Source organism: Oreochromis niloticus, linkage group LG15 (assembly GCF_001858045.2).
Source record: "Oreochromis niloticus isolate F11D_XX linkage group LG15, O_niloticus_UMD_NMBU, whole genome shotgun sequence".
NCBI classification, from domain to species: domain Eukaryota; kingdom Metazoa; phylum Chordata; class Actinopteri; order Cichliformes; family Cichlidae; genus Oreochromis; species Oreochromis niloticus.
The window spans coordinates 7,970,155-7,996,180 of NC_031980.2; the positions used below are offsets into that span (position 1 = coordinate 7,970,155).

At 42.8% G+C, this 26,026-nt stretch overlaps 1 protein-coding gene across 2 annotated transcripts; it reads right to left on the bottom strand.

The window, feature by feature from the left end:
• Nucleotides 1-17,463: 17,463 nt before the first annotated feature.
• myb (v-myb avian myeloblastosis viral oncogene homolog) lies at nt 17,464-25,786 on the bottom strand. 2 transcript variants are annotated; one of them, XM_003440724.5, is made up of 15 exons: nt 25,633-25,786; nt 23,856-23,973; nt 23,656-23,727; nt 23,466-23,558; nt 22,551-22,771; nt 21,875-22,103; nt 21,734-21,787; nt 21,536-21,640; nt 20,860-21,120; nt 20,284-20,372; nt 20,055-20,169; nt 19,845-19,940; nt 19,418-19,516; nt 19,169-19,252; nt 17,464-19,069 (listed from the first exon to the last, which is right to left on the bottom strand). In XM_003440724.5, the coding sequence occupies exons 1-15, from the start codon at nt 25,653-25,655 to the stop codon at nt 18,959-18,961; spliced, it is 1,770 nt and encodes a 589-aa protein (XP_003440772.1). In that variant the 5' UTR covers nt 25,656-25,786; the 3' UTR covers nt 17,464-18,958. The 2 variants fall into 2 exon arrangements, with proteins under 2 accessions (XP_003440772.1, XP_005449630.1); XM_005449573.4 differs by having other exon boundaries at nt 17,464-19,072.
• Between the last annotated feature and the right edge of the window lie 240 nt (nt 25,787-26,026).

Here is a 26,026-nt window from a genome sequence, read left to right on the forward strand (position 1 = left end):
GGACCCTTTGTTTATGACAGGGTGTGTGTCTGTGTATGTGTAGGAGCGTGTGGCACATGCATCTGATGTGGGCCCTTCACATTCTCAGAAAATAATTTGAACCAAATGTACCCTCACAAAGCCGCCTCGCGCTCACAAAGAGACAGACGCGAGAGCGCACGCCGAGATTTGCAGTATCATTTTGTCTTCCTACGTTCAGACACTTTCTCGAAAGCTCTCCACGGGCAGGTACCGGTAATAAAAGCAGCCAAAACTCTTAACCGAGCAGTGTTTTAACCGAACGACAGCATTGCCTCCCTGCTCATCTGTTCACCGCCGCACTGGCAGAGCGACCAGGTTGAGTCGTGATTGTTTTTGCATAAAAAAACAACAAAAAAAAAAAACCAACCACGCGGCTGTGTCTCATTTCCTCTCTCTCTCTCTCTCCCTTTCCCGTCATGCTTCCCTCTACTTCCACTGCCCCCGTGTCCACTCCTAACAAGCGCACCCGACATCCATCAGGTGTGAGATCGAGACTGTGACCTCATGAAGACAGGAAGTGACAGGTACTTGCGCACACGTGTGTGTGTCTGAGTAATTGCGTGAGGGAAGACACACAGCTGGTTTCAGCAACACCAGGAAAATTTGCTTACTTCAGCTACTTGAGCTCTGCTGCGGGTGTGTTTGGTGAGAATACGCGAGTGGCCGCTCGAAGAGAGCCTTGGGTGTGAAGCTGTGCGAAATGTTGTGAAGTTTTGTTTTTGTTTTTTGCTGTGTTGTTTCTCACCCCGCCATCTTTTTTTTTCTTTTCATGTACAGCACCACTGTACATGTGCATAAAAGAAAAGGTGCGAGACTTATCTGCCTATTTGCATGTGTGAGTACACTGCAAGCAGGATGTGCAGTAGCCACGGAGCTTGAGTGTTGCGTTTCCCTGTAATAATTCGAGTCCGTGCATTCGATGCGATGGCGCTAACACGCATGCGCTACGCGGACACTAAAAACCGTACCACGTATTTGGATATCAGTTTTATGAGGAGAAGCACTCAGGCTCTGGCCTACTCGCTAAACTCTTGTCTTTGTCAAGGAATATTATCCAGCACCGACCTCTCACCTTCAACCCTTCCCCAGCTTGTACTGGAATTCTCAGGGATAAAACACCGGGAAGGACTGGAAATACCCCCAACGGCTTCTTTGATAAAAAAAAGTAAGGTAGAGAGCTGCACCCAGCAGATGGTACGTGGTGAGTGGATAAGGGCTTAACCCGACAGATGTAGGTAATAAACTTGCTTTCTGGGGAAAACTCATTAGAGTGTCGCTCTTTTATGTGGTAAAGCTGTTATGCATGTAAAATATGACACGTATGCAAATCAGATGAAAGTCCGAAATGTGACAGCTTAGTTTTTGTTATGTAGTTTTGCTTTGTGCCTTGTTTTTGGTGTATAAAAGAGACATCTCTATTAAAATTGAAGGTTTGTGTGAATTGTGTTGAACTGCATCCCAACAATAAATATCTTTGTGCTGTTTCTTTGTTGTTGTTCTTGTTTTTTAGTGGTAGGGCCCCTAATTCAAAACTCCTAATGCTGACAACACTGAAACAAAGCATAACCTCTCACCCTCTCTCTCTCACACACACACACATACACACACACACACGCAGTCTACATATCCATCTGTTCTCTCTGCTTCTGTCTCTCGATTCGACAATCCCACAACTTCTTATCTCTTTGCACGGCTGTGCTCCCAACACCCTGAATCCTGCCCCCCCTCCACCACCACCAGACACACACTCTCCACATCCTCACACACACACACACAGATACACCTCAACACCCCTCACCCCCCCCCCCCCTCTTTTTCTGCTGATGAGCTAAGGCGCCTCTGCTTGGTTGTTTGGTCACACTACCCCAGTGTTGCATCCAGATAACTACACTGTGAAGCCTGTGGTTTTGACTGTGAGTGTGTGTGTGAGTGAAGCAAATTTTCAAGGTGTGTATAATGTCCCTCGGTTTTACTCGAGCTGTTGTCAGATGGTGTAACTCATCAAATAAAAAGGTTTGGATGTAATGCACTGTTGTGTTTTCTTTCTTTTTCTTTTTTTGTGTGACTTCTACAACTTAAATACCTGCTGGGTAAGGTAAATATTTTATATTGTTATATTTAAAGGCGTGCCCTGGGTGTCAGGCTCACATTGTTACTGAGCAGTTTGTGATGTAAAAAAAAACAAAAAAAAAACTAAAACACGCACTGCGGCTACATTTTAAACCTTCTGCCTTCACCAGTTGCACACAGCACATGTTAGTAAAGCGGAGTGTGCATGCGTGTACAGCTAGCTTTGGAGCTCAGTAAAATGAAAAAGCAAATGAGTTAACCTGTAATAACCTTAAACTCTATAGTGACTTACTTAAAGTCCCATCGACCTTTATCGTGGTACGTCTCGAGAACACATTATATAGACTTAGCTGGTTCATCAGTGATTATATTAAAAACGATCCAAATGACAATAGTATCGATACCAATGCTGGTATTGGTTTTGGAAATACCAGCATTTTGGTCCTTCATTTTGGTCCTTCATTTGAAGGACCAAAAAACTTTGGTCCTTCAAATGAACAGGTACAAAAAAGAAACCAAACACATCAGACATCGCAATAAAACTATTGCCAAATAAAGGTAACCTGAAGAACAGTGAAATTGAGATACTAGCCCAAAAGGATCCACATTCTATTTCTATCCTCCAACTTTTTTTGTGTTGACTGTCACACTTATATTACTTATAGCCTATAGTGCATATAAAGAACAGAAGCTGACCCAAAGTCAGTTAGAGAAGTCAGAGACAGTTAAAAACACACTGCTCTCCCCTTCATATGCTGCCTTTGTAAGTTAAAAGTATCGTTACTAATATCGGCAATACCGCCCCCTCTATTTGTTTCTATTTAATGGGTTTTGGATTGATACCGAAGCACTACTTACAGCACTACTTTATACTGGGGGGGGGTGTCACCTTTATTGGATGGTAACAGGAAATGTGGGGGGAGAGAGCAGGATAATGAGCCGCTCGGTGTCAAACCACGAATTCTACTTAATGTTCTTGATGCATTATAAGCCAGTGTTGGGGTGGTTACTCAAACAAAGTAATGTTTTGGACTTTGCGTGCTAGTTTTCTTAAAAGTAATTCGTTACACTACTCATTACATTACTTTCATGTTACTCTTTAAAATTAAGCTAAGTTCCACACACCAACACGATCCTAATGAGGACACACATAAAATATTTGTTTGAGTTTTTACATAGGGGGACAAAACCCACAATACAAACTGAAGATGAAAATTCAACTGTGGAAACACGAACAGGTAGTAATAGAGGCTACACTGCTGCAAGCCTGACTGCTCATAACTGCTTTTGTTACCTGCTGAAGTTCAGGCTCTGGGTGCTTTTCTGGGGTCGACATTCACTCAGCTTCTTCCTCGCTAGCTTTGCGCTAGCATGCTGTCTGCGCAAGATGCTTGGAGGTAGCCGCAGTTTTTTCTGTCCCGGACGCAGTTTGACATCACACTCTTGTCCTTTTTGTGAAACAAAATTAAAAGTAATGCCCATATCTCCACTCAACAAAGGCTATACCACCATTTTCTCTCGCTAGCACACAAACTGAAATCAGTTAATAGTAGAGCGCAGGAAGAAAAAAAAAATTTATTTATTTATTTTTTCTATCCAGACGGCATCGAGATAACGGAAAAACCTTTGTAACACAAGTAACATCGGTACATAACAGTAACCGTACTGTAACTACTGAATTTAATACAGTAACATGTTACATTAAAGTGCTACTAAAAATGTAATGTGATTACTGTAGTTTTTCATCTTTTTTTCTGTAAGACATAATGTGATTTTTTCCTCTGGTGGATACTGTTAAGATAAGATAAGATAAGATAACTCTTTATTGTCATTGCACAGTCATACATAGTACAATAGTGCAATGAAATTGGAAAACTGTCCTAGGTTGGCACTACATGTAACACAACACGACACGATACGACACATCACAACGCAACACAAACAACACAACACAGTATAATAACTTAGTAATAAAAAAGAAGAAGAAGTGTATTTGTATTGCACACTGTTATTATTGCACATTAATTATTATTGCACCTTGTTATAAATATAAATATTATTATTATTACTGTTTTTACCGTTGTTAACGGTAAGTCCAGGTAGGTAGCCAGTCAGGTCAGCTATCTGCGTTGATCAGGGCTATTGCCCTGTTGTAAAAGCTGTCCTTTAGTCTATTTGTTCGGGACCTCAGCAGCCTGAACCTCCTGCCAGACGGCAGCAGCTTAAACACCCCGTGTCCTGGGTGTGTACCGTCCCGTAGGATGCTGCGTGCCCTCTTGAAACAGCGAGTGCTGTACAGGTCCTTCAGGGAGGGAAGAGGATGTCCAATGATTTTTTGGGCCATATTGATGACCCTCTGGAGTGCCTTTCTGTGTGCTTTTTCTGAGGATTCTCAGAAAGTGGAGACGCTGTTGGGCCTTCTTTAAAACCGCAGAGGTGTTAGAGCTCCATTGGAGGTCTGTGTCTATGTGCACACCCAGAAACTTGAAACTGGAGACCCTTTCCACACACTCCCTGTTGATACTGACAGGCTGCAGCTCAGACTTCCTCCTTCTGAAATCAACTACCAGTTCTTTTGTCTTGTTGGTATTGAGGTCCAGGTTGTTATCTACACACCAATCTGACAGCCTCTGAACTTCAGCTCTGTACGCCGTCTCATCTCCCCCAGAGATGAGCCCCACCACGGTGGTATCATCTGCAAACTTGATGACTGCGTTGTCTGGGTCGGTACTAACACAGTCATGTGTGTACAGAGTGTACAGTAGGGGACTCAGTACACAGCCATGTGGAGAGCCGGTGTTAAGGCTGAGGGCTGAGGAAAGATGAAACCCCACTCTAACTCTCTGTACATGGTCTGAGAGGAAGTCTCTGATCCAGCGGCAGGTGGTAGAAGGAAGTCCGATTTCCAGCAGTTTAACTATTAGTCTGTCCAGGAGTATCGTATTGAAAGCAGAGCTAAAGTCAACAAAGAGCAGCCTGGCGTAACTTCCCTGCACTTCCAGGTGAGAGATGGTGGTGTGGAGCATTGCAGCAATGACATCTTCAGTTGATCTGTTGGCTCTGTATGCGAACTGGAGCGGGTCGAGGTTGGGTGGCAAGGAGGACATGATGTGACGTCGGACCAGTTTCTCGAAGCACTTCATTATAACAGGTGTTAGAGCAACTAGTCGGTAGTCGTTGAGGCTGCTAACGTTAGTACGCTTTGGCAGTGGGACAATTGTGGCTGACTTTAGGCACGGCGGGATGCAGGACTGGGACAGTGAAGTGTTGAAGATCTTAGTGAAGACCCCAGCCAGCTGGTCTGCACACTCTTTAAGGACCCTTGCGGTTACCCCATCTGGTCCGGCGGCCTTCCTGGGGTTCACTGCCCTCAGTGTGCGCCTCACCTCATATTCCTGCACTATGAGGCTTGGGCTGCTGCTGCTGTCCAATGTTTTTGCTGCTGCTGCCTCTGATCCCTTCACCTCAAAGCGTGCGAAGAAGTGGTTCAGCTCCTCCGCAAGCGCCGCGTTACCCTCAGTCAACGTGGTATTGCAAGGTTTGTAGTTGGTTAAGTGCTGAACTCCCTGCCATACCTGTCGTGAGTTGTTGTTGCTGAAGTGGTCTTCGATCCTTCTCTTGTACGCTGCCTTGGCTTCTCTGATGCCTCTTTTCAACTCAGATCTGGCTGCACTGTAATGCATACCATCACCGGATCTAAAAGCGGCGTCACGTTGCTTCAGCAGGACCTGGAAGTCATCCAGGGTTTCTGGTTGGAATACACCCGGAGACGTTTGTCCACAGTCAGGCTACGTCCACACGTACCCGGGTATTTTTGAAAACGGAGATTTTCCGTTTTCGTTTTAAAAAATAATCCAGTCCACACGTAAACGCAGAAATGAAGGAAAACGCTGCTAGGAACATGCCAAAGCAACAGGTGGCGATATAGTCCTAACCGTGTAGAAATGTTGGCCAATCAGAAGTCTAGAAGCCTCGGTGGGAAATAGTAAACAAAGATGGGGCATAGAAGCAGAACCGAGTTGTATGTGTGGAGGGACAGTAACTGTGTGTGTATATGTAAGCATTTAAACACTGCAGAGAGTACAATTAACAGTAACAGTATTGTAGAAATTCATTTCACCTAAACAATAACGTGAGGCACAGTGTGACGTCAAAAAAGGCGCACACCTATGACGCTGCGTTTTCTCCGTTTTCCTCGTCCACAAATAAATGCAAAAACGGAGTTTTCGAAAATATCCACCCTGGCAGGCGTTTTTAGAAATCTCCGTTTTCAGTGACCGAAAACGCCGTTTACGTGTGGACGAAAGGTGCAAACGCATAGAAAAATCTGCGTTTTCAAAAATACCCGGGTACGTGTGGACATAGCCTGACACTGTTGACACAGAAGTTAATATATGAGAGCACTGATGTTGTGTGCTCTTCAAGGTTAACTGCAGTATTAAATATAAAACTCCACACATTACTCACTGTAACCCACACACTCACTGTTTGCTTTTATAAAAAGCAAAAATAAGTCATAATACCTCATTCTGTAAAACTTTGGATCTTTTAAGGCACTGTACATTTTACTCTCTGTTTAAACTTAAACTCTCTCTGAGCGGAGCAAAAACAGCAGAATCCGGAGAATGTCACAGCCACAGTGATGTCACCCGAACTCAGCACTTTGAAACATCAGCGTAAGCTTTGTGGCTCTACTCTGGCTGGAGTGCTAATTTATGAGCTAACACTTGAAAACATGCTTAGCAAGCTGGATACATAATGCATGCGTACATGCATGCAACGCACAAGTATCTGCCAATTAGCTTTAAATGACATAGTGATAAATTAATCAAATTTCACTCACCAAATCTGAAGCACAAACTTCCTGGATAGTCAGCTCCAACAGCACAATCAATAAAGAGATTAAATTCAGATCCTCGAATGGATCAGTATGGAAGTTCATTTGTGCCACTGAAAAATGTAAAGAAAAAAAAGTCAGCCAGTCAAAATTTTGAGTTTCTCTGAAGTAATTTGCAATTTTGAGCTACGTAACTTGTTTGGGTATAAAATGCTTGAATAATAACTTTTCAAATTTTCAACTTAACTCTATTTAGTGTGTTTTTTTCCCCCAGTGCTGGAAACTAGTACTGTGCAATACTGCGAATTTTAGTAACCCATACCAAGTAAATAATTAGCTCACTAGTTTCCACGTAAACATAATATACCATGTTTTAAATGAGGGATTTCTGAAAAAATGTAAATGTAAATGTACAGCTCTGCTAAAAATTTAAACGTACAGCTCTGCTCTCACTTCTGACATAAATGAAGACAGGAAACTAAGTTGGACTAGCTGGTATATAATGACGGCTAGCTACGCAGCTATGGTTAGAATAATATAAACACAGTTAAGCTGGAAGATGAACGTTAACGTTTTTCCACTCGATAAAAGTTAACGCGAGAGTTCCCAATGGTTAAGGAGAAATGGAATCACATGACAGGATCCAGTTTGGACTTGGAAGCACGTGACGGTCAGCACAAAAAGTTTCAGACAACTTTCATAGCGCATGTGTGAGTTATATTGTTTCATTTCCAAAAACACAATTTATTTAACGCAATCCAGTGGGCTGAACTTAGAGGATAGAAGATAGACTGAAAATATCAATATTATAGTGCTAGTATTGACCCAATACCAGTACTATCAATATTTGGATCAATCCACCTACCTCCAGTGGACACAAACTTTCATAGATGCTAAATCTAAAATACAGCAAGTCTGTGTCAGCATTTCTTTCAGGAAGTCCAACTTGCAGTATCTAAATGGATAAGTTATTAAATTACAGCACAATAACTGATCTCTATGTACAGTGTCCCACTGTAAAGGAAGACAAAAAGAGTTTAAAACTGCTTTTGCACCAATCAATATTGTAAAGGTGGGAATTTTAACATCAAGTGGACATTACAGAACTGGTGGAGAGTCCCAGATAATAAAACCTTAGTAGGTGTTTTTCCCCTTTGGAAATGATCCACTAATAAGCATGTGAGTCATCAAATGAGCCAAGCTGTGAAAAAGGTGTGGGCATTACCATCTCTGGTGTGGGCATTACCACCTCTGGGAGGAGCTGGCCCACCCCACCGTCACGTGACCTGTTGAGATCACCTGAAGCAAGGTGTGAATGGGGGTTAAAATGCCTGGAAGGGATCTCAGCACTACATTGTAGATGGCTGATAGCCGGTGTCGTAAACCACCACTTCTGTTCAACGATGGTCGTTCTCAGTGAAGAAATTACCTCCTTTACTCATCTCTCAAGCTATTTGTCTTCTTGGTTCAAAATGTAAACACTTTGGCATTCTCAAAAGGGTATCCTTTCTCCCAGGGATACAGCTGAGTCTTGTCCTGTTGAGGTGGCTTTCTTATGTTACACCATGTGTTGTGGTTGTTTGAAGCCTCTTGGGTGAAGCCTGAGAAGTCAAGTGCCTTCTTTTCAAGCTCTCAAGACTACAGTTTTACCTGCTTTATTTCAAGTTCAGGAAAGTCTCTGGAAAAGTTCTTGTCGCTTCTGATTTATATACAGCACCGCCTGCATCAGTACAGGCTACGTCCACACTAATGCGTTTTAGTTTGAAGACGCAGCGTTTTGAAGACGCAGCGTTTTGAAGACGCAGCGTTTTGAAGACGCAGCGTTTTGAAGACGCAGCGTTTTGAAAACGCGCTCGAAAATGCATACATTTGAAAATAGTGTCATCACATGCAATAATACTTTACACAAAAGTTTAGTTATGTGAATAGAGAAGAGCAGAGTGCTCACAGAGGTCCAGGGAACAATCTAGCAGCAATGCTGAAAGCAAGGTGGACATACATGAGAAAATGATCCTAGTGGGGAAAATTGCCCAAATTTCAATTTAAAAAGTTTTAAACCCATAAAGAAATAGACTAATCAATTGAATGTGCTAAATTGCATAATCTTCTTAGCAATGTGTACACACAAATCAGTCACACCAGCATGTATCCATGCTGATTAACTTTCAAGATCCATCAGCTCAGATAAGCCCCCTGAAACACACCTTTCCACCAGCCTGGTATCTGCTGCTCTTATCTTTAAGGGGACAGGTGTTAAAAACCTGCCGTCTGCATTGCTGAGTACATTTATCACAGACGCCCACACACTCCAGAGTGTTTGTTCAGAGTTCCCCACCTGTGATAACATCATCACTCAGCAGCCACTGGAGACGAGATGTATGGATGACACCAAGAGGGAGCAATGCTTGAGATGTTGTAATTTTCATCTTTAGACGAATCCCCCTCTTATAGGAACTTTTACTATGATGACAGATACAGATGACGGTTTTGTAAGAGATTAAGAGCCGCCTGTCCACAAGGCTGTTTACAGCTCTTTTCAGCACAAACCCTAAACTTAAGGGGAAAGGTCAGTGTGATTAGGATTTAATAACAGTAAGGATGAGCACTTGCGGATGCACACTTAATCAGTTTTGCACATTCTTTGTCAGCATTACTTCTCTTCCTGTCGACTTCCATGGAAGACATGTGATGACAAAAAATTACATCAGCTATCATCTTGACAATTTTCCACTCTGTGGTTTGTACTACCAAAAACAAAAGTAACACATTGTAAGGTTTCCTCCAGCTTGTCGTATAATGTGTTTAATGTGACATTTTTATTCCTCCTTCAGTTGAGCCTTGCCCCCATGCCCCTACCACCATCAGACAGTACAAAGAAGGTGAGGTGCCGAAGAAGTCCTGCTAATAAAGGAACACGCGGTAAATAAAATGACCTTGCGAGGCAGCTAATTTAAAAAGTTATTAATGAGTAATTGAGTGTAGAGGCAAAGAGGGAAGAAAATTGAGCTTCTTTCTTAGAGGAAAAATGAGCTTCGTGATTACAAGAATTACAAGTTCCAAAAATGCTCCCTCACTTTTTCGGAAGTCAAAAATTGCAAGTTACAAAAAATGCTCCCTCAGTATTTCGGAAGTCAAAAAGAATATGTTAGGTGTTTTAATAATGTGTTTTAATATGTTTTAATAAAGGTTAAAATTAAAGGATTTTGATTCTTTAAGTCAGGACTTACTTGCTCCACAGATTGGACTTTGAAACAAAACTGGTGCTCTTCTAAAAAGTGCTTCTGACAGTTAGTGATCATAAGTGGATGGGATTTTGATTTTGAAATGAGGAAGGTCATTAGTATCCAAGGTAGTCATGTGGTAGTCACAGGCTTTCAAGCTGTTACAACATCTCCCTGTGCACAATCTGTGAATCTCTGAGCATCTGTACTGGCAGATCATTAAAACAGTGGTAAAAGCGAACACGACCGCCTACACTCATGTGTTCAATCCAGCTACAGGGGCATGACACAACGCGCCAAATTACGAAAATCCAGAAATGCACGAATGGCAGAAACACCACTGTTGTCGTGTGACATCACAACAACTTTGCCGTATGGTGCCATTTGCCAGGTAGGGCACAGTGTGTATAAAGGGGCCCTTACACCACATCTACTTACACCTCACCAGCCCTTTTATTAGGCACACTTTGCTAGTGTTGCGTGGAATCCATTTTGCCTTTACAACTGCATTAATTCTCCTAATCCACCACATCCCAAAGGTGCTCTATTGGATTTAGATCTGGTGGCAATGGAGGCTATTTGAGCGCAATTAAGTTATTATAATTTTCAAGAAACCAGTTTGAGATGATTTGATGATTCAATTTGTGGTTTATTATCCTGCTGGAAGCAGCCGTTAGAAGATGGGGAACACTGTGGTCAAAGATGTGGACATGGTCAGCGACAATACTCAGGTAGGCTGTAGGGCTTAAATAATACTAATAATATTAAAGGACCCATAGTGTGGCAATAAATATCCCCCACACTACTATGCCACCACCAGCCAGGGCAGGACGGATCTGTGCTTTCATGTTGTTTATGCCAGATTCAATCCGGATGTCGGAGCAGAAATTAAGAACCTGCCTCAGACTGGTTTAACTTTGGCATAACGCCCACTCTGATATTGCGATAAAGTTTATCATCAATCCATGGTCCTTGTTCATCATGTTTGTTCACCTTCACAGGTCCCTTCTGTCATGCAGTGCATACACTCTTTCTGTTTTGTATCATGTTATTTCATAGATACACACACCTTGCCCCAGTGTGTGTTTAATGAATAGGCTGAAAAGTTGCATTTTTAATGCTCTTAGTGTTTCATATTGACTGTGTTATTAAACATTGCACTTACTCGCTTTCCTCTAAAACTGTGCGACGCATTCACCGCCAGCTGTGCCGTTGCTTTTCTTTGTTTTGTTTTCCTCTTCGTGCATTTTTGGCCCATATGTCCTCTCTCTCTCACACACACACATGCATACACGATTACAAAGTGAGGAAAAAAGACCCTACTGTGTACAGCAGAGCATTTGCTTGCTTCAGCTGTCTAACTTTGAAGATGATGTCAGAATGTGACAATCACCACTCTATCTACCAGCTTGTTTCATAACAGGTGTTATACATACAAAGAGAAAGTGTGTGTGTGCTTATCAGTGTGTAAGTGTGTGTGTGTGTGTGTGTGTGTGTGTGTGCATTTGCCTTTCAGCCTGGCTGTGTTTTGGACTGCAGACCACAAACAACCCTGAGGTCTGAGGATTGTTATCTCATTGGCGCAATTATCACACTTGCAGGCAGATAGACACACAGAAACACACACGCACGCCACTTTCACCCCATTACTTCGAACCACACCCACTGGACGGGTGTGTATCTGAAGGGGCTGTGTGAGTGTGTTTTGGAGGAATGGAGGGTGGATGTAGGGCAGATTGTACTGATGGCTGGGGCACCCCCGTGACAAGTGTCCTAAATCGGGGCAGTCAGGCATGATCGTGCCATTGTGAATCGACTTGTCAGGATCGCTTAGAGACAACAATGGAGCGGACAGACGAGAGGCGAGTGTGTGTGTTTTATCGCATGTTGGATTAAGGAAAAATTAAAATGTGCGTTCGTGGCCAGTTGCAGTGTTGGGAAGTGATGGCAGGAGGGGAGGGGCTGTAGCGAATGTAGCGGGTGTGCGCACGTGTGTTTGTGTGTGGGTCTGTGTGGTGGGCCCTATTGAAAGGCCCTTCCTTCTGCTCTATTTACCCAGGTGAATGGGGAAGCTGGACCAAGGCTGGGCGGGAAAACATGTCATTTTGTGCCAAGCAAATTTGTGTGTGCGCCTCTGTGTGTGTGAGGAAGCAGGTGGGGAGGGGATACTTGTTACTGTAGTTAAGTAGAAGTTGTCAAGACAAAAAGTTAGCCACACCATGACCCTACACCCTCAATCCCTAACCCAAACAGACCGCTCCAAGCACACGCACGCACACACACGGGGACGCACATAAACCATTGTAAACATAGCAGTTTCTACATATTCTTGGATTCATAGCGTCAAAAAATTGCTTTCAAGTTTCTAAAGCGTATCATTTTTTTAGTCACGCCTTACTTTGTGTGTGTTCACATGTGTCTGTGTCTGTGTAATGAAAAAAAACCTAGACAGAGCCAGTGTGAAAGCAGACAAAATGGGCTCTAAGAGGAAGTGTCTGCCGTGTGTGCGAGTATGGCATGTTTTTTTTGGTGGGGGGCAGGAGGGGGTGTTGCTGGGAAGTCGATAACCTGCTGTCAGGCTGAGAAATTTGACCACACTCCAGCACCAGAAGCCTGCGAGGATGTCAGCGTTTGTGCGTCTGCGTGTGTATGTGTGTGTGTGTGGTTACCTATAAAGGCCCTGTTTGATACAAAGATTCGAGATCACGCTTGTCTCCAGTGTGACGGATTGTTATGAAAATTACAAAGAGAGACAGGAGCGTGGCACAGACCTGAGCGCAGAGTATAAATGGTAGCTGTGTGTGACTCCCTGATATGAATGATTGGAAATCGACACCAATTACAGTTTGCAACTTGCAAATGTGACACTAAATTCAAATATCTGCTGTGCTGTAGTGTTATTTATTGTTTACAAGGCATTCTTTCTCTCCTGTTTATTCAAAATTTCACGTCCGTTGACAGCAAAATTACATTTATTTATACACTTTACATGTTATGAAATATAGCTACAGTGGGTTAAATGACAAGTTGCTGACTGGGATGATGTCATTTCACTAATGTAATGAACTATTTAATATATTAAAGTTGAAACAACCATGGACTTTGTTTTGATTTCACATAGTATTAGACCAAATATTAGAGTGATTAATTAAATCAAACAACTTAAGCTCGTTAGCTGATCCATAAGTGAATCCACAAGTGAAGTCCTATTTCAAATTTAAACTTCATGAGCCTACAGTTTCATCATTTCCGTAAATAAACTGCCCACCTCTCTGTTGCCATCTATTTATTTATTTACTCGACTCTTTCAGTCTTTTATCTAATGGCCTAACGTCTGTTTCTTGCTCTTTGACCTCGTTGGCACTGCTTTAGCAGTACTGACCCACTTTTTCAAATGTTTACAGTTATTGTTTTTGGCTATCTGCAGCAGGCACATTGGCCTATACATTTTTTGCTCCTGAAAAAAAACAACAAACAAACAAACGGCCTAACGAATGGCAGCCAAATCTGGGAAGACAGCGACTTGCAGACGAGTCTAATCACCTCAGCAGCACTCCCCATCTCTCTCTCTCTCTGCCTCGCTCACTCTCGTACCCGACTATCTCTTCACCCTCAGTCTCTCTTTCCACGTGGCAGCGACTATCTGCTCAATCTGTGTGTTCTGGTTGCATCTGAACATATGCATGTATGTGCGTTTCGTGATTGTGAGCGCGCTCGTATCATAGAGCATCCATGCCCGTGTGTTATGGTCCTCACATCCTCACCTTTGACCCAGCTTATCCAGGCGGTACTCCTTGGTGACCGATTAAAGTTGCACTAGTCAAGTTTCCTTTTTGAAAATGTAACATGTCATTTTCAAATTAATGTTCATTGTATATGAAATGAATAAACACCAAGGGCGTTGTGAAAGTAAGACACAAAATACAAAATTTTTGGATGTGAAATTTTAGAATAACATAAGTACACACTCAAAGTTTTTGATTTTTTTGAGAAAAATAAAAATCTCAAATTGACCCCGGAGTTGAAGCTGTGTTAAGGCCACTTTCGTACATGCCAGTGGGGCACATGCACGACTTTTCACTACCGGTGCACTATTTGAACAAAGAGCGGACTTGTTGCCAAATGCAGTGATCTGATTGGTCAGATCAGTTTATTCGCAGGTGAAAAATAATGGAAAAAAAATGGCATAAATTTGTTTTGTGAAATGACTTGGCCAGTGTGAACTGTTTCATTTAGAATAGGTGGGTCCATTGTTGTTTAGGTTGCCACAAATGGAACAGTAATTTCCAAATTGAACGTCATGTTGTATCAAACAGAATATGAAACTATCAAGTGAGACTGCACACTCATTAAGAAAGTGTTTGCTGAGGTCATAAATCAAGTTAGAAGTCGGGTCATTTTCCCATCAATCAGACTTCTTTTAGCAACCTGAAAAGTCACCCACCTTTGACCAGTAGGAGGAATGCAGATTTAAGGCACACTAGCTTCATTTTTCAGACCCAGAGGCTGCATCCACATTTTATATACAGTCTGTGCATATTTGGGACAAAATTGTCCCGTTAAAATGAAGTTATTAATTCATTTATGTGTCTACACATGGATTGTTTTAATATTTTCTATGCCTTATGCGTGCTAGTAAATTGTCGGATCTCTGCTGACCTTCTCCAAACAAATAACCACTAAATAACCTGCTTTAAAGGCCTTTTTCACAAACTACATTGTGACATTTTACATACAGGTTTCAGTAATTCTAGGAACTCCTATTTCAACTTCATGGAGCTTGTTTTTTGCTCTCTCTCCCCCCCTCCATTTTTCTCCTCTTCTCTGTACCATGGATGGGGGCGGTAGTTATCAGGCCCAGCCAGCACAGCCCTGCCCTTCTACCTGACCACTGCCAGCGGGGAGCGGCTGCTCTTGCCTGAATATCTCCGACCACAACAGCAACAAGGGAATGAGGAAATCAGGCTAGAGTAATCTATGCAGACCCAGAGCACGCTGGCCAGCATGTGAACTAGTGGCATGTGTGTGTTTTTGTGCATATGCACGCGCACGTTCAGGAGCCCGCCATTTCTGCAACATCCTGCTATAAATCTATTGTGACACACAAACCGAATTTATGAGCCAATCTGCTTGCGACAGACATGTTTGATTTGAAAAGGGAAAGGAGGATGGAATAAAAAAAACACTAGCACTGAGAGTAAACTTCTGCTTTGACTTTTAGAGCTAAATACCTTATAAAAATATAAAAGTGTGACTCAGTGGCAGGTGAAACTCTTAAAAATGCAAATATAATTCTAAAATATGACTTTATAATTACCCAATAAAAACAGACCATGGAAAAAGGGTATAACTAGAGGTTGCTTTACTTGACCTAAACAGAACCAGGCAGAAACAAGAGCAACATTATGACAGCAGCTTTTGCCCCTGTGACCCACATAAACAGCCAATGAGAGCCTCTTTGAGCTTAAATGAATGTAGGTGCACATGCAATGATTTACAAGCCACTTTTGCATTTTTCACAAATGAAGCTCCTCTTCTGTTTTACATGATTTAAACTACATAAAACTCTGTTTCTCTGTGTGAGGGGACAGCAACCCTGACGTGAACCGAAATGAACTCGGAAAAAAATAAAATAAATAATTATTCACTATCAACAAAAGCGCACTGCAGTCCAGTATTTTGATGATGTTGTGCATTACCACAACCTCTTCTGATAGTCAGCGCTGCTCTGATAACAGTCACAAGTGGACACTCAGTTTTTCATTTATTGAAATAAGCAGATGAACGTAAAGCCTGGTTTGTTTGTTTTATTAGTTTAGTCAATGAGGTCTGTTGAATGGTGAAGCGGGGACTGCAAAAAGAGTAAAGATACGTTGTGTCTTGGATCTCTCATCCCAGTATATATTGGGTTTTTTTATTATCAGTAAACCACTACCATTCAGTATACACACAAGCAGCTGCCTTCTCACTCAGTGGAAGCAGGTGTCTGTGAATCCTGTGGGGTTTGGGGTTTGGGCTTTTTTCTGGTGGGGAGGTCTAGTAGAAGATGGTGAAATTCCCAGGGTGAAAGTCTGCTTCGTGCTATAGCCTCTTTCCACAAGACACCCCCACCCACACACACACACACATAAAACCACACACTCTACATTTGCTGACAGGAATTGTCAAACCCGTCGTTCAAATTCAAGCAGCCCTCATCAGGCCTTTGCTGTCATTTCTTTGCTGTCTTTTCGGGGTTTTTTTTTTTTTTACACCACTGTTGTTACAATAGCTAAAAACCACAACATTGTGAACATGTGGATGGACTAAGCATGCTTACGCCCACAAAGAAACTATTTCTGTTTGCCCCTGTCTTAAATATCACAGTTCCTGTTAGATATGTCCGTCTTGATGACTGCCATTTCTGTTTATGAATCCCTCTGAGACTGCCACTTGAGAGATGGGAATCTATATTTAAGGGCAGTGTGGTGGATCAGGGTGAGGTTGGGAGGGGGGTGCAGGTGGCTGAAGGTGTTGTGGGGGATGTGAGAACGTGTGGATGGGGAGGGGGTGTAAATATAGCTCCTGGTCTGAGTCTGGGCCCCTTAGCTTGCTAAGGCCTCACAGGAAAGAAAGTCTCCTCAAGAGACTGAATGTGGAGCTCATACTTACATGCGTTTTTTGGCGAGCAGCGACGAGTAATAGAACAATTTTCACATTGCCCACAGTCATGTTAGTGCATATGTCTGTGTTTAAAGGAGTTGATAGCATGTTTATGCAAAGCCCAAAAAAAAAAAAGTGAAAGCAGTCCAGGACAAAATGTTTCTTTGTATTTCTGGGACATGCACCTGAGTGGTCCCTGCTTATCCACGGAAAAAGAGGGAACGGTTGGAAACATTTGCTTATTTTCTTTGCTTGCTGATAAACTCTATACTCACTTGGTGAGCGGCAGATGGGAGAGAAGGTTTTATGATATGATATGGTCTGCACAACTTTATGACAACAAACCTTTGTATCAGTTTATGTGTGCGTGAAAGCGAGGGCTATTTGAATACTATAATCCGCAGAGGAATTTGAATACTAGAGATAGATTACACTTTGCAGAGGGTAAATAGTTCATTCAGTTTAAAAGGCAGGAATTACTCTATATAATGGTGCGGCTATTTGGAGCGCTATTTACACTGACACCGTAGGCTTCTTGGGCTGAACTTTGCACTTTACAGCTTAAATATATGAAAATGTTATTTCCATATATTATTGTCCACGAGTAGCCGTGTTTGAACTGCTATCAACTTTAGTACGCTTAACGTCAGAGATTAAACACTGAACACAAGGTTGTTATAAAAACAGCACACTTTATTGAGTAGGCAGTCAAAAGTAGAAGTATAAAAACTTGGCATGTGTAAATGCTTTTACAAAAAGTGTGCTAAGTGTTTGACACGAGTTACTGCAGTTTCGTTAAAGAACACAAAATGCTTGTTGAGTGTACTTTTACAACAGTGTAAATCCATCAGGAGAAATGTTTTTCTTTCTTTCTCTTTTTAAAAAAATGGGATTTTGGCTGTAGCATTAATATCAGTGTTTGCTACTCTCACAGTTTTAAGGAGAATATAAAATTCAAGTGCAGCTTGGTCTTACTCTTACTGGGTGAAGCTCAGGTTTCAAATATAAATGCATTTCGGACTTTCAAATGTATAAATAAATTCTCTCTCTTTCTGTAGATATATATATATATATATGTATCTAAATTCTAACAATTGCTTGTTCATTGAATCTTTTCCCGGTTGGGGGGGATACTGTAAAGGCCAGAAATAAATCAAAAGAACTTGAAATGAAAACTCAATTCCTATGAAATAAAGGCGCCGATGTGGTTGTCAGGTAATACTAAAAAGGCTGGCCCCTTTCTGTTGTATAAAAAAAGTATAAAAATTGTAGTTGCATAGTGATGCGAGAACAGACCGAGCAGTCCTTGTTCAGCAGTGGAGTGTTTACATGAGGTGGCAAAGACCAAACACTTGAAATTCTCAGTAGACCCATTAAAAACCCCTTAATAATTAAAAAAAGGACAAAAAAAAGTAAAAAAAAAAAAAAAAAAAGGTAAAAAACAAAAAAAACAAAAATAAAAACAGTTTCATGTGTGAAATACAGAGGTCAGTTAGAAAATCATCATTATGACTTTGGATGTACGATAATGCTAAAAGGGCTTAAATACTCTGAAATACAACACTGCTCCATTGGCCAATTGTAAAACAACAGCAACAAAGTCATAATGTAAAAAAAAAAAAAAAATCAATAAATTAATGAGCTTGTTCTTTATATTACTATCAACATGTGTAATTAATAATACAGCCTAAGGCATACATGGTCACCATTTCCCCGTTTGTAATACAATAAAACCAAAGAAAATTTAAAAAATTTAAAAACTTTAAAAAAGTCACCCCCCCTCCCCCCTTAAAAAAAGTCTTTGGTTGGTACAAATCCAACAAATGTAAGTGTGAAAAAATCAGTGGCATATAGCCTCTCCCAATGACTGTACCACCGCAAATATGTAACCCTGCGATGCTGTATCCGCCCGTCTGTTCCAGAAGTGTAGGTGAGAGCGAAAACTCTTTGAGTTTTGAACCCAGTGATGTCGTAAACGCCTGTGTTCTGCTCCAGAAGTAAACAAGTAAACATCTGCTTGATCCATCCATTGCTCCAACCATTTTCTACTGCTTCAGCTGGGGGGCTAAACACCTTAGCCTGGTTGAGCTAAGGGCTTTTTTTTCTCTCTTTTTTTTAACTCCAGTGCAGGAAAAGTTGATGTGTTTGGATCAGCATTTATCTCAGTCTATATCATCAGTGTCCTTGAAGGGAAAGCACTCAAGAACTTGTGTTCCGAGGCCAGTATGTGCTCCTCTGTTTTCCCGGAGGTCAACAGATCCCAGGAACCCAGCTGTTGCTGCTGTAAGAAAAAAGAAGATGATCAGTTTTTATGTTAACATGCAAAGCTATTTTATATATATATATTTATGATTTAATTACACACACACACACACACCTGTAGTGGGTTATTCAGGCTTCTGTGAGGGAGCTGGTAGATTTTGTGTCCGTCTTCGTTCAAGAGTGAGCTGGTAAGTAGGTCCTAAAAGAAAAATGAAACAACACATGTTAACAACATGATAATTACAGTACAATGACTGAAAAGGGGTGCATAGTAAAGGATCTTAGGGTTGATCCTGTGCGTACTCATTGATGGACTCACATAAAACAAAACAAAAACACATAAGAAGGTCAAACATCAACTTACCGATACTTCCTGAGCTGGGCGACTGGGGGAAAAGAGCTGCCTGTTAAGTTCTTGCCCTGCCCACTGCATGCAGTGGCTCCTCTTGCATGGGAACTCGACCTAGAACCCCCCCGAAAAAACACAACACGGTCATTTAAAGCACCACATTTTCCTCTTTTTGTAACCAAGTCACACAAGCTTGGCTTACAAAAATTAACCTCAAGCTATTCTTTAAGCTGATGTCAAACGTGTTGCAAAATGTAACTAAAAAACAAAACAAAGCACAACATGTTTGTCACCGCAACATGCAAATAGCTGGGTTTGATATTTCACCCCTGCCCGCTGTTTTCTCAAGATACAAACTAACACTTCTTATGTCAGTCTCACATCATATGCGCATGCTCTTTTTTTTGCATATGTGTACATGCCTATGTAGGGTGGAAAGTACCTCTTGCTTTATCTTCTTAAATGGAGGCTGCTTAATGGCATCTTCCACTGGCTCCTGCTTGATGGACCCAACCATCTGCTGCCCCAAAGTGGTGTTCTGGAAACAACGCAAACCTCCGAGTGAGTCCCGAGGACAATGCAGTGTGCACAGCAGCAGTTTGCATGTCAAATTAAGCACCGAGGGATATATACACACATTAAAGTCTCTCACCATTAGTTTAACGGGGCCATATTTGATCTCCTGATGGGTCGAGGCTGATCTCAAAGGTGTGGGTGTACGTGGGGTTGACTCCAGAATCGACTCACACATATTGGGAGTCATGAGCCTGAGGATAGAGGAAAGAAAAAGCAAAACAAAATAAGAGTCAGCTGTTAAAAAAAGGCTCATATAACAATAACAGGTTTGCATAATAAAAGTGATGAGAGCAAAAGCTTCTTACAATTCATTATCGTTTAGGAGGCTTGCAGGCACGGTCGAGTTAAAGGGTAGGTTGTCTGAGTGTTCTGGGCTCACTGGCTGGTTGAGGAACTGTGAAATAAAAAGGAAGAAAACATTAAATTAAAGACCCCTGACAAGGTTTTGACAACCAGGCAGATCGTGTAGCACGCTAAGCTCAGAACACAGAAATGGAAAGGAAGGATTGGAGCTTTAAACAATGGGACAAACACTAGTTTTGAGTGGTGACTGCATAAGCTCGGGTCATGTGACCTGTGAGGGTGAACAGAGTAGATTTGTGACTTCACATGGGTTGGCATTCGAGCGGAAACCAGTCAATGATTCCTTAGCAGTTGCTGAGCACCGATTGGGCAAGACCCTGTCTGCTTTAAGAGCGCTCCTTTCCAAGAACCCACTGCTAACAGGCTCTGGGAAAAGGGTGGGAAATTCTGGGTCAAGGCCCGCTATTCTATCTGTGTTTCTAATTTATAGGGCATCTTCTTCAACTGGTTCCAGTTGATCACGACAGACAAAAATAAAAACATAATATAGCACGACGCAGTGTAAGGCAGATACTTACTGAGTCAATCATGGATTCCATAAGCCCAGGCATTGGATTTGAGAACGCAGGACTGCTGTGGGGACTGTTGTTGTTGTTGTTGTTGTTGTTGCCGTTAATGCCTTCGACGGGTGTTGTGGGGGCGCTGTCCTCAGCTGAGCTGCTCTGGTCAAGAGGCAGTTCCTGGCCGGCTGCCTGGTGATGAGGTAAAGGCAGAGCAGCACCTTCTGAGCTGTTGGACATGGAGCTCTGGTTGGTCCAGTTTTGATAGAACGAACAAATCTGGAGAGGGGAAAAAATGTTAAAGGCTGGAAAAGAATAATCACCTGAAAACACAAAAGCACAGAGGAGCAAGTGCAAAGGAAGCAAAGATATAAGAAGCTCAGGGAACGCTCAACCGTGATCAAATGAGAAGGGGAACTTTAATGTAAAGGCCGACAGAAGAAGTGTTGAGTAGAGAATTGCACAAGGGGTCATGCAAACCCAAAAGAAATGGTGATAAGATCCTATTGCATCACTTTTTGCAGAAACAGACCACCCAGATGTTTCCTCCTCCTCCTCATGCACACACAAAAAACACACGTCCAACCACTGTCCTTAAAAAGCCAGGGTCAAAAAAACACCCAAAAAACACATAAATTGTGCTGTCACATGTTTCACTCTCCTGAATCCAGACGCAGACCCGAGTGTGACTCACCGGTAGTGACGGCTGGCCCCTCAGTTCATTTTCTGTTGACATGAGCAGCATTTCGATCTCTTTCACCCTCTTCTCCTTCTCAGGGTCCTCCTCGTTATAGTGTCTCTGAAAGAGCAGAAGAAATGCGTGAGCACCAATTCAATCCAACCAACTCATCTTCACCATCTTTCAATCGCCGCTCGGGTTTGCGATTCTTACCTGGACTTGGGGAATGTTGAGTATGTTCATATTGAATGCGAGGGTGGAGTGCCCCTGTTACAGAGAAAGAAGAAGACGTTAATAAATGCAAGCTCTTGCAGGGGGGAGATCTGCCTAAATTCTGGTTTAAAGCCCACTTACTCTACGTGCGTCAGACAGGTAGGTGGCGTAGCTGATCGGCAAATTGGAAGTCAACTGCGTGTGACCGGGCTGTTGGGGAAAGCACATGATCTGATTGTTGGTCTTCACGTAAGTGCGGCTGGCGGGGAGCGAGGGGCTGCTGTTCTTGGCTGTGTTCTGGAGGTAGCCCTCCTGTTCCACCTTTCTCCTCATGGTGGAGTTCCAGTGGTTCTTTATAGCGTTGTCGGTCCTGCAAGTCATAAGGGACACGTGTTAACTTAAAGGTGATGTGACATCCTCTAGCTGCGCACAGCAGCTTTATCAATACAGGCGCATGCACATGCTGAGGCAGATAGGAAAAGTCTCAGTCACACACATACACGCATACTTAAAAATGTGCACAATTGATAAGGTTATCAGTGCAAAGCAATTACAATAACCACATATTTATCTGTCTTTTCTCTTCTCCTGCCATTCTACACCTCGCCCCCACGTCCTAACTTAGCCTTTTAACCTTTCTTTCCCAGCTTGCATTATGTGTCCACAACTCCATTTTCTCTCATGCTCACTTTTATTGGCGTGCCCTCCCCTCCATTTCAGCCTCTTAACCGCAACATTGCGCAGCTAACCAACAAGGTTTCAGTGATTCATCTAGCTTCTCCTTTTCTGCCTCTTCTTCCCTCTCTCTCCACCTCACCTGCCAGGGAGCAGCTTAGCGATTTCTGCCCAGCGATTGCCCAGCTTCTCGTGCGCCTGGTAGATTATTCTGTCCTCCTCCTCCGTCCAGGAAGTCTTCTTAACCTCTGGGTTCAGGTGGTTGTGCCAGCGCTCGCGGCACTGCTTGCCAATTCGCCCCTTCAGGTGCTTGGCGATCACTGACCAGCGTTTGGCGCCGTATTTCTGGACCAGCTCGATCACCTGGGGATTTTTAGGGTTGTGAGGGGTGAGAGAAAGAGGAAAGGCAAGAGAGGAGGAGGAGGAGGGAGAGTGTTGAAAAGGAAGAAGTGAATGGTAGTAGAGGGGCATGGGGAAAGAGGAAGGAAGGAGTAATAACAGGGAGGGGAGGGAGAAGTAGAGTGGCACAGAGATATGAAAACAGGAGGGAGAGAAGAAATAAAACAATGATTATCCATAAAAATCTCAGAAGTTTTACTGAATGCACCGCTTTTCCTTCCTCCTTCTCTCTCTTTCTTGATCTTTCGCTTGTGTAGGTGATTGAGAACACCTGCTGGTGAGCAGTGAGGGAGTTTCCATTGGAACATTAGCCACTCTGCTAATCATTACAGTGGCATCTGGGTGGAAATATAACCCCTAAACGCGTTATATGTTGTGTAAGTGTGAGTAAAAGTGTGCAACCACAGTTCAGGAGTTGCTACAGAGAAGTTGCTTTAAACACAGGAACACAAAGTAATTGTTGATCTCAGTGGTATCCAGTTAGTATAAAGCCCACTCTAACAATTACACTGTAAGGTCACCAGTAATGGCTGTTATACTGCTATAACATAACCCATGGCTAAAGCACACTACAAACTCTACATGCAAGTTAATCTTGCATTTATATTCACAGTTTTCCATGCCACCCCCCCCCCAAAAAAGTACAGTGTGCTCTTACCCTTTGGTCCTCCTCTTTGGTCCACGGTCCTTTAATGAGTTCTGGGTTGAGAACCTTCTGCCACCTGTGTTGGCACTGCACATCTGTACGGTTCTGTGTAGAGAGAGAAAAACAAAATACAGTTTGTGATCATCTCCACACAATGGGAAGTTGCATGCAGACAAATCAGGGACTCATGCCTGCTACTTACAGTTAATAGGCTTGCAATTACTTTCCAGTCTTCTGCTCCATGATGTTCAACAAGTTTCTTCAACTTCTCATCCTGAAAAAATAGAGTACATTTTTTTAAAAAATATGTCACTAATATTTAGTATTGAACAGCAGATTGTGAACTGTATTGACAGGTGTGTGTGTGTGTGTGTGTGTGTGTGTGTGTGTGTGTGTGTATACCTCTTCTCGTGTCCAGCGTGTCTTGCCGAGCTGGCGTTTCCCAGGCTTGGGCAGTGATCCATCATAATCATGTTCATACATCTCAGTCTCCTCCTCGTCATCCTCACTGCTGTACAGACTGCAGACACACACACACACAGGGCAACATTTTAAAAAGAGGTGGAGTCTGCGTGGAAAAAGAAGAGTGTAGGATAATAGACAGGAGAATAATAGGACAATAAGTACCTTACTTGTTCTAAACTACTCCCTATTAATCTCTTTATGAGGTGCATTAAAAAAACTCAGCCCTCTCTTTTACTCACTCTCTTAACTCCAACACAGACAGAAAACCAGTCATTCTTGAAGGTTTGGCTGCAGGCTTTTAGCCAAGACACCCACAGGGGGTGTGCGTGTATGAGTGTGTGTGAGACAGAGAGAGAGAGAGCGAGACAGAGGGGGAAGGAAGGGGAGGACGAACAGGTTCCAGTGTTTTTAGTTTCCACAGATACCTGGATTGGCACATGCGATCATAATTTTGTGACCCTGGCGTGTTCAAACTTGCACGGGGCATTGTACAGCGCAGCCATGCACACACGGAAACACACGCACACGCGCAGACACAGTCCACGCGTATACACATACACACACACACACCGATGCCATGTGGTCAACCAATCAGAATGCGGGACAGGTAGAACGAACAGGTAGATAGTTGTGCTGTCATACAGTGCAACAGGTGAAGAGGAACCCCACTGTGTGTGTACGTGCGTGTGTGTGTTTGTGTGTGTGTATGTGTACAGAAGGATATTTACACGCCATTATCTTCCTTATTTTCCTTTTGCCCAAATGCGTGACTACTGTCGCAGAGGCGAGCAAACATACAACTTCTCTCAAATTTATCCAACAACCTCTGCGTTTGAGCGCAAATGAGATAATTAGCGTGAAACAAACAAAAAAGCAAGCAGACAATAGAAGATGATTACAGCGCTCTCACAATAAGAAGAACGACTAATCAGCTCGATCGGCTCTCCCGAAGTGATAATTACTCTTAAACCAATCAAATTAACTCCGGGTGCAGTTTCTTCTAATTACCATGAGAATAAAACGAGATAAAAACACGTCTGTAAACGGAGGTAAACGGTGGCTTTGTGTGTGTGTGTGCAAAAAAGCCGATCTCAAACATAAGATTTACACACTAGACCTAATGTGTGTAATTTAAGGGAGAAAAAATAGCATTGGTTCTCCGCGGAACAAGTACGCATGGAGTACAAAGTTAGAGCGCAGGTTTCCAAAATAACAGCCAGCGCTCCTCGCGGAGATGCGGGGAAGCAGTCGTGTGTGTAGCGTGTGCAAGTTTCACCGAAAAGAACCGAAATCGGTGGCAGATGAACTGCTTTGCAGCGTGTTTTTACTATCCGCGAGTTAAGACACGCCAGAGACGAGAAGCGTGCACGGCAGAGCACTGTCACAGCCGAGCGATGACCAGCCACCTGTCATTGGCGCGAGCGCTCCTCAGCTCCAACTGGAGAAAAGTAAAGGGCTCGCGCATAGTACAGGCTGATCACAAATATATATCTATACTATATATAAAGTAAAAAATATACATATAAAAAATATATATGAATATAAACACACACGCGCGAGCCAGGACAAGAGGATGCACTCTTCGCACTCGTCTTCACGCCGTGTCCAAGTGAAATAATGCTTCACCAGAAAACTACAATAATAGCTGCAAGTCTTTGAGAGACAGAAAGGGAAGCTTCAAAGCTGCCCAAGTCGTTGCTCGTGTTTCTCTTACCTGCTTCTGGACCGCCGAATCATGCTTAAAGTCTGCTGACGGTGTTTGGTAAACGCGGTAAGCACCTAGCCGACAGACAGCACTGACTTGCTCTCGCTCCTCACTTTCAGCTTCACTTTTAAAACACGACCGCTGGTACTACGGACCCGCCCCTTCCCGCCCCTTTGTGCTCGCCCTTCACCAATACGCCGCGCCTCCCGGCTGTATTTGGCGCCTCTCGGTCGTGGCCTGAGGCTGTGGACCCCCAGGCGTTTCTTAAAGACATTTTTTTTTTTTCTCTCTCTCTCTCTCTCTGTCAACAATTTGAGCAAGTCCGAGTTTTAATGGACAAGCAGATGCCTCCTATGAGAAAATGTGATGTTTCTCGTAGATATATCCTGAAAGCATGTTGAGT

What these genes read in the sequence shown, in the direction of transcription:
- myb (XM_005449573.4), bottom strand. Translation starts at nt 25,655, where the DNA reads ATGATTCGGCGGTCCAGAAGCAG. An exon ending in TAATTGCAAGCCTATTAACT is followed by an intron (nt 23,559 to 23,655) that starts GTAAGTAGCAGG and finishes CTCTCTACACAG; the next exon opens with AACCGTACAGATGTGCAGTG. An exon ending in CTCCTAAACGATAATGAATT is followed by an intron (nt 20,170 to 20,283) that starts GTAAGAAGCTTT and finishes CTCTATCCTCAG; the next exon opens with GCTCATGACTCCCAATATGT.